This window comes from Pteropus alecto, unplaced genomic scaffold (genome assembly GCF_000325575.1).
Source record: "Pteropus alecto unplaced genomic scaffold, ASM32557v1 scaffold76, whole genome shotgun sequence".
NCBI classification, from domain to species: domain Eukaryota; kingdom Metazoa; phylum Chordata; class Mammalia; order Chiroptera; family Pteropodidae; genus Pteropus; species Pteropus alecto.
The window spans coordinates 30654542-30663419 of NW_006443138.1; the positions used below are offsets into that span (position 1 = coordinate 30654542).

Consider the following 8878-nt stretch of genomic DNA (forward strand, 5'->3'; position numbering starts at 1 on the left):
TATATTGTGGGTTTTACCTTCACCCCAGAAGTTCAGAAGGGAAGGTGGCTCCCATCATGGAAATGACCATTAGCTCTGGGAGCCAGGGTGTCAGAGGACAGACGCCGAGAGAAGTGTTCCAGAGAGAGGAGCCATGCCAGCTCCACCAGGAAGGTGACCTCATTCTCTGTGTAGAACCAGACTCGCTGCTGGGAAGAGAGACCAAGGACACTTGGCTGCGGGAGCCTTTCCTCTCAACACTGCAATCAGGAGTTCACTTATCTCCTCCTTCCTGAACCTGACATCTGATGACAATCCAGGGACCCACTCCATTACCCAACAGAACACAATACAGCTGTCATCAGGGCCTCTTCCACCCACACAGTGACTAATACTGATGAGGAGAAAAAAATGTATAGGAATCTGGACATACTCAATGCAGCCACTGAGTAGAAGACCAGAACAGTAGTCTTTGAAACCAGTCTCCATGTGTTTTGGAGAGTTTTGTACCACCTTTGGAATGGGTAATTTTTTTTTTTTTTTAATTTCAGGCTTTGGATTGAATTACCATATTTGTCTGCAAACTTACATGATACAAAATTGCTTGTGAGCCCTTCTTAGAATTTTTAATGGAATTTACATCAAATTCTTCTTTTTACACTTTGAGATTATTTTTCAGACTGAATGTTATGTGCCTATATTTTAGAATATATTGTATTTTAATCCATGTTTCCTATAAAATCTATTTTAAAAATCTCCTGAACTGGCCAGGTGAACCATTATTCTGCCTCTAGGCTGCCTTTCCAGTTCCCTGGAGAGGTGGTCTCAAAAGAGTCAATGTTTCCCCAACCCCCAAGGCATCTGGAAGGCGCCTTCCTCGATCTTCCACATCACCATATGCCAGTACCTTTTGTTTCTGGTTGTCCCATCTGTTTGATGGTGCTCCCAGCCAGGTCACTCTGAATAGCTCTCCCAAGCACAATAATTACCCCTGAGACTGGCAAAGAATGGGTTGGCTAAAACCTAGAAATGAAATCACTTTCATTCAATTCATTCCTTAAAGTTGGGTCCTAAAAAGTAATTTATTTGGTCTTTGGTATTTCTCCTTGGAACCCCTAACTGGCTCTCTTCCCAGGATTTCATGGTCTTGTTGGTATTGACTGCATTTCTAAAATCTCTCCTAATTTTGCCTCCACTATTTCACCGCAGAGTTAATTTGGACTTTCCAGAATGACCTTACCCCTCTTTACTTCTGTTTAAAACATAGGGTCCACGTTGCTTTGTTCCTTCCTCCTACTTTATGTTTCCACTTTCCCCCTGGGACTTCATGACTCTGCACCAACACATTTTCACATTAGAACTAATTTCCCCTCACCCTCCAGTTCATGTCACAAGGACCTGCTGATTTGCATGTGTTCATATTTTTCAAGTGTTCCTTTTAGTGCTTTTTATAGATACCTATTTTTACCAGATCATCACTACTTCTTAATTGTTCCCAAATTTTTTTTATTGTTGTTCAAGATGGATTTAATTTAAAATAGCAGAGTGGCCCTTGAGCCTTTAGATAATCTTTCTGAATCTCATCCTTTTCTCTTTTATTAATGAGATCACTTCCCCTTGATGCCATTTTATTTTCAACATATATTTGTAAAACCCCAAAATGGGTTTTTCTTCCTTGAGGACACTCGGAACTCACTCTGGCAACCTGCACTTTTTCCTTATTCCTGCCTATTTCAGGAATTGAGAATGCAGGGAGAGCTGTCAGATTAGCAGTCACAATACAAAGATTAATAGCATCTTTTTTGCACTAGAAAGCAAAACAAGTGAAAAAGAAATGCAAGTTTTCCCTCTGTTTTTTTTCACCTTCTCTTTTTGTCCCATCTTTTATATTATTCCAGCACTTCTATCACAATGACTGACTACATCTCTCTAGAAAGCCATCATTAGAACAGCTGAGAACCCAACAAAATTTATGATCTATTTGGTTTTTGGTTTTCCAGTCTCTCAACTCTCAAATTTTTAGGTACTTATCCACTTTTTAAAAAATTCTTTAGGTTTGGGATTCATTTTTTAATTTCCCACCTTTTATAGGCTCCCATTGTTTAAGCTCACATTCGAATATCCAAAGATTTCAAAAGTCACAAAAATTTGGCTAAAGTTTAGCTACATGAATGGAGCCCTCCTGGGAGCTAGCACCCGGAGTCAGGAAATGGTACAGACACTGTCATTCCCTCACACAGCTCAGGAACCAGTGATGTAGGCCTTTACACCTTGGTCATGCACAAAGCCCACATACAACCTGAAATACTAGGCCAAAAATAAGCTGAGAAACAGCACTATTCACAATAATCCAAACCTGGAAACAACCCAAATGTCCATCAGCTGGTGAAGAGATAAACAGACAATGAAATGTATAGCTCAGCAATAAGAAAGAACAGACTATACTGATATGTGCAACAACATGGATGGACCTCAAAAATATCATGCAAAGTGAAAGAAGATGGATGCGAAAAGCCACATATTTTATTCGATTTATGTGAAATTTCTAGAAAGGCAAAGCTCTAGAGACAGAATGCAGATCTGGTTGCTAAGGGGCCGGGGACAGGAGCAGGGATTGCCTGCAAACAGGCACGCGAGAATTTTGGAGGGTGATGGAAATGTTTTAAAATGGATCGTAGTGATGGCTGTACGACTATATAAATTTACTAAAAATAATTTAGCTGTACATTTACATTCATGGATTGTAAGACATGTAAATTATATTTCAATAAAGCTGTTAAAAAGAGAGCGTAAAAGAAAAAAGCCAAGAAGATACAATCCTGCATATATTTTCAGCCATGCTGCTTAACTCCATTCTCCTAAGAATTATCCCTTAGTTAAAGATTATTGTTTCTCTTCCTGTCTTCCTCTTGGGAGTGAAGTTTTAAATTTGAAGCCACAAACTGAGAAACAACCAACAGTCTTTAGTACAGAAATACTAGATACTTGTGAATGTTTTGATACATGTGAAACAAGAAAATATCTCTTGATGAAGAATTACAAGCAAATTCTCTCTCAGAGGCCATATTTTCACTGTTGTTAGAGGCAAGCATTTGTTTGTTAAAACTAAGGTCTATCCTGTTTATTACTGTTACTTTCTATAAGCATGAGACAATGTCCTTAATTTCACAGACTTCTGTGATTTCTACACTATTAGCTTCCACAGCTGGGGCCAAGACTTTCTCAGTATTTTACCGTAATAGAAATTCTTAGATCAGTCAAGTCTTATTTAAATTTACTAATGATCTCCACACCAAAAATATAAACCTCATCTCAACTCATTAATTTTTTAGTAGCTCTTCCCAGCATGTAGAATTAGCCCAAGCACTGTCTCCAGGCACAGTAGATATGTTATACTGTTTCCTGAAAAAGCCCCATTGATACCTATCAAATGTTCTGCCTGTCACCCACTGCCATTCTGTCTCGAGTAGAGTTCAGAAAATGATTCTTTTCTTCTGAAAGGTAGTAATGCCAGAGAGCAAAGGGCAGTGCTTCCAGGTTCCACAAGACCTGCATCAGTCAGTGGTGCTTGTGCTCAGCGGTTGTAATAAAGACTGCTGCAGTTGATACTTTTCCCCTACAGTCAGAATTTATTTCTATCCTTCATCTCTATAAGGCTTCCACTACAGAGTGTTTTGCATCCCTGGTAATGTATCACGTAATGTATCATATAGTCAGAAAGTGCTTCTGGATGGGGTCTGTTGGCTAATTATGTGAAAGAGTCATCCAACCAATATTACCCTCACTCTAAACTCTGGTATTACAAGGGAAACGTCCATAGTTACTTTACCATCAAAAAAAGGAAATGTGGATTTTCTGTCATTTTCCACTCAAAGTAGTTGCATTGCCATCGTTTTCTTTCATTGGCCACTTGACTGTGATGCTGATATATTACAACAGAATGTGCAATAACTCTACCGTCTTTGAAATCAATTACTAGGCTTAAAGTACGGTTTTATAACAATTAGTTGAAAGTACTGAACTTCTAAATCAATATCAGCCCTAAATAAATACTAGTTACTTATGTTTTTTAATTCACATAAGGGGAACTAATGAAAATTTGTTCTACATTATTGTTGCTGTGGCTGTTTTGCTTATTACATCAACCTTATCCTATCACTTTCCTCTCTAACTCCTCTCTCCTTCTTTCTTTCCCTCCCTTCTGCTTCCTTCTCTTTTCCTCTGGCCATTTAAGATGTTCCAGCAGAAGATGATCCTTCCCCTTGTGCTCTGGAAACGGGCCACGGGCGGCAGTGCCAGAATGGTACTGTGTGCAAGCCCGGGTGGGATGGGCCCAAGCACGGCATCACCAACTTCGACAACTTTGCCTTCGCCATGTTGACAGTGTTCCAGTGCATCACCATGGAGGGCTGGACAGACGTGCTGTACTGGGTACGTAGCTCGAGATGGATAGAGGCAGGGAGTCCAGAAAGCTGCGAGCCTTCCCTCAACATCTTCCTTGTTCATCCACCCCATACATGATTTTGGTGGAGAGGTTGATGAATGTCTTTGATTTCTTCCAGGTCTTTTCTGAGAAACAAAGCATGAAATGTTCACCCTAATGAGTCTCTCTCTGCCCACCAGCCTAAGAGAAATGCTGTCTTTTAGTGTGTCCTATTGTAGTGAGAAGCACTGGCATGCCGCCGATGCTCTGAGGATTCCATTCCCTCCTCTCCCACTGTCGGGTTTCTTCTGTTCTTATCCTTGTCTTGTTTCTGTCCCCAAAAGAGAGCTAGAGGACACAGTTATTAATTTTTAGGGCTAAAAAGGAAAGACAGGCCTGGTCGTCTAAAAAGAAACTATTTTTATTGAATTATATAGTATTACGGCATGCTATTATGTTTTTATTTCTCATGTTAATCTCACTTTATCCATCAAATAGTCCATCAAATACATTGCTATATTTTCACTGCTAACAAAACACTCTGCTGTTTATGTGATTCATATTTAGAAGTAATAGTTAAGTGTCAACCAATCAACAGTAAGTCTTTTACTTTAAAGATGCCCCTTTTATTATCCAGCAGCCAACACTACTTTGCCAACCTTTGAGCTGCTGATGTGCCAGATTTTTGTACAGCTTGTCCCATAGGCAAATAGACACACCATTTTTGAGCTGTCTCCATTTTGGCAGAGTCAAGTCTATTATTTGTAAAAACTCCAAAAGAAAAACATAATTCTGTGTAGTATCTCCTACTTCAGCATGAGAAATGATTTGCCAGGATCCAATGTTGTTCTCTAGCATTTGGGGAAAAAATGCTTGTTGCCATTCTTGAAAATACCATTTCACCCAGCGTTTTGCAAATAGTCAAATTTATCTGACCATCCTGAAAACAATATAAGAGCCTGCTTCAGGAACAGTCTCTACACACAAAGCGGGAGAGAGTGAGAGGGAAGTGGAATGCCTTACCACCAGCGGAGCTGCCAGATGGAAAGGAACTAGTGCTGTGAGAGGTGTTGACTTCCTACTGAATCAGAAAAGTTTTGTAACAACATAGAGATGTGATACAGGGGATTTCTAAGCACCATGTTCTATTGACTCAAAAACCTTCTTTCTGGGTTTTTATGTTATAGTCGACATGCTAAAATTGCTATGAAATTTGTACTCAAATGACTACTTGGAACTTGCCTGAGTACCTTGTGCCTAGCAAACATTTATTGAGCATTCTTTGCATGCCAGGGGTGCTCTTAGGTACTGAGGATTCAGACATAAAAAACATCCAGTTCAGGCTGAGAGCTTGGTCTAGGGAAACACACTAAATCCAAACTAGATAACGATGGTACAACGAGCCTGGGACACGAAAGAGTTGCTGTGTTGTGATACTTTCAAAAGAAGTATCCTTTATGTTCAATAAAGTCACGTTAAATCACATCACCCCTCCTTCAAACTGAAATGAATAAGAACTGATTTTAAATAATTTGTACAGAGAGGGAATTCAACTTATTATACTTAGGCAAATTTATTTCATTAGCAAAGCTGATCAAATTCCCAAGTGGCCCTAACTGGTCCTAGTGCCTTGAGTGGATCCCTCCAGCCAGCCAAGGATAAAGGCACCATTCTGCAAATGAGCAGTTTTTGCCCATGGGCCATGAACGTATGACTGTATGGAACTGTGCTTTGGAACCTCATCATGTGAGCTTCAAACCCATGCTTTAAGTTGCTATGGAAACGCCTTCCATGGCAGCAAATTGAGGGCAGGGTGGCAGTGGGTGGATGGGTGTGGGGTTGGGGGGAATAGGTATAATTTACTTTACTGATGGCCCTGATGTATGTTTGTGATCTTCTTTTATCACTCCCTCCCTCTCCCCCACCACAAGTCATTGATACCCCACCAGCCAGATGTGACCCAAAGAAATTCTGTCATTCTGACAGCCAGAGTAGGGAATGAGAAGAAGCACACAAATGCAACTACCAATTTTCAGCAGCTGTGTTGTGCTTTCTCCCCTGGGGTTTATGTTATAGAGCTCAGGCTGGAAATGGAAAAAGTGTCAGAGGTGAAGAAACAATCCCAGACTCATGGGACATGTCTCTCTCTCTCTCTGATTTTCCCAGCACCTGTCTGAAATGGCTGTGAGTGTGTGTCTGTGTATGTGTGTGTGTGTGTGCACGTGCACACACATACACAGACACACCTAAAGCTGAAACAGAGCCTTGTACTTGGGTATCTATGATGGAAGCACCTCCCAGCCCAATGCTCCTGCTTTCAGACAATTTCTCTAATTACATTGACCTTTCTATGGCCATTTCTTTCCTCCTCCTTCCTATCTTTCCCTCTTCCTTTCTCCAACTTGAGCATTCCTCCTCCTTGCCTCTAGGCTTGTATCTCTAAACCCACAGACTCTCAAATCTCAATGTGCTTTAGTATAAAACATGGAGATTTCTAAATATAACCATGCCAAGACTTCCCTCCAGGCCATTGAATTAGAATCTGCAAAGTTAGGCCCCAGTACCTGCATTTTGAAAAAGCTCCCCAGGTGATTCTGATGTTCAAGCTGGAGTTTGAAAACCCCTAGAATTCTAACCTATTGAATCTGCATGGTGCTTTTTTGATGCCCTGGATTTGAACCAGTCTGGAGAGATAGTTTCCATGGAACTTGAAGTAGAATCTTCTACTCAGAAGAATGCATTTCCCTTCAAGTCCAAGGGACAAGTCTAGAGAATGCAGGACAGAACAACCCAGATTTTCAAGTATGGCAATGAATGGAAACCCAGAGCTGGGTTCATTCTGAACCACCAAACAGCTAGTTAGGTGTTCCTGGGGAGAAAATAGGTCATCAGAGTACTGAAGGAGCAATTGATTCAATCACTAAATATTGCCTGGGATAGAAAGGACTTGGGAGGTCGCCAGTAGCAAACAGCAGACTGCTGCCTCCTGCTATGGAAAATATCGAGTATTTCTCTTTTTCTCTGATACCAATTATTTCATCCCATTGTTATGATTAGGAAGAGTTAATGGACTAAAAGTAAAATCAAAGTTAAGTAAAATCAAATTAAAGATAAAATCAAGTCTTAAATAAAACTTAAGTATTTCCTCAGCTATTAAGGCTATTGGGCATACACTAGGTGGAGGCCCCAATCAGCTAAATGATTAGCTTAAAACGTTTCTTGTACCTAGTGCCATGTTCTAGAGGTCTGCAGATGACAGGGTACAGGGATTTGGAAACCAAGGCAAAACCCAGGTGTGGTTTCCTTGGGAAACGGCTTCGTAAACCAAAGCCTCTCTGTTTACTCTCAGAATGTCTATGCCTCTTAAAAACAAGTGGGGAGAGGTAATCGAGTAAAAATGTTGGCCTTCTTGAGAAGCAGTTAAACACCAAGAGAGAAAGAATCCAGTGTCGTATGGCATTATCATTGGTTTGCGGTTCTACTTTCAGATTTTTTTAAAACGGAACATCCCTAGCCTTCTGCATATGATTCAAGACTGTTTATCTTATATGGGTTAGGCCCATACCTTCCTGAAGATATAAGAAGGTGCTAGATCAAGATCATCTATATGTTTCTCAGACTAGGGTGTTTGAAACTCTGTGTATTATCTTTTCCACATTGTAGCCAGATCATAATTAAGTAGCATAAACATCAATAATCCGTTTAGTGCTCACTTCATGCCCAGCACTTGAAATGGCTCCATCCATGTTCATGGGAAACAGAATAACATGGCCACTGAACCACCAGAGAAGATCACATGTGAGAATTGTGGGAAATGGAGGCAGCTGTGGGAGCAGGCACCATGTAAGAACACGTGTTTCAAGCTCTTTAGGAATCTAGATGCCTGAATAATTCTTCATCAAGAGGATTCTGTTGACCTCTGCTCACCCAATGCCTTTCTGATCCAGGGCCCCCCAAAATATTGCATACTGTGTGGCATAGTAAAGCACTCTGGTCTATGATTTCCTGGACTCACGTCCTACCCCAACCTACCACCATCAGGATCACCTTCTCAACACCAATTATTGCTCCCTTGTACTGGTTTCTACATGACCAGGTCTTCCACTGACTTAAAAAAATTAGCAATTGAGCTTAAAAATAAGATTAGAAAGAAAACTTAATGAGAAATTATATAAAGAAAATATTTTTAGAATCACAAATAGTGTCTTCTATAATATCTGGATTCATTTTGGTCCAGCAGGAGACCTTGAGAACAAAAGTGTAACATTTTAACTTTTCATGTCAGTTTTCAACACTACACTTTGTCTTGTCATCTTACTGTATGTCTGGACATGCTGAGAAGATATTGCTACCAAACTCTCTCTCTCTTATTCATGCGCGCATGCACACACACACACACACACACACACGCGCGCGTGCGCGCACACACACACACACACACACACACACACAACAGCTCCTCATCTCTGCTCTTGG

The 8878-nt window shown here is 40.5% G+C and overlaps 1 protein-coding gene across 15 annotated transcripts in view; it reads left to right on the forward strand.

The window, feature by feature from the left end:
* CACNA1C (calcium voltage-gated channel subunit alpha1 C) overlaps nt 1–8878 on the forward strand; it is a 606859-nt gene that overhangs the window by 418345 nt on the left and 179636 nt on the right. For 14 of the 15 annotated variants that reach the window (XM_025041061.1, XM_025041070.1, XM_025041069.1 and 11 more), the window contains exon 7: nt 4214–4410. In XM_025041061.1, coding sequence (XP_024896829.1) covers nt 4214–4410 — 197 coding nt within the window. The remainder of the gene's footprint in view (nt 1–4213; nt 4411–8878) is intronic. The other variant, XM_025041068.1, reaches the window with a different exon arrangement.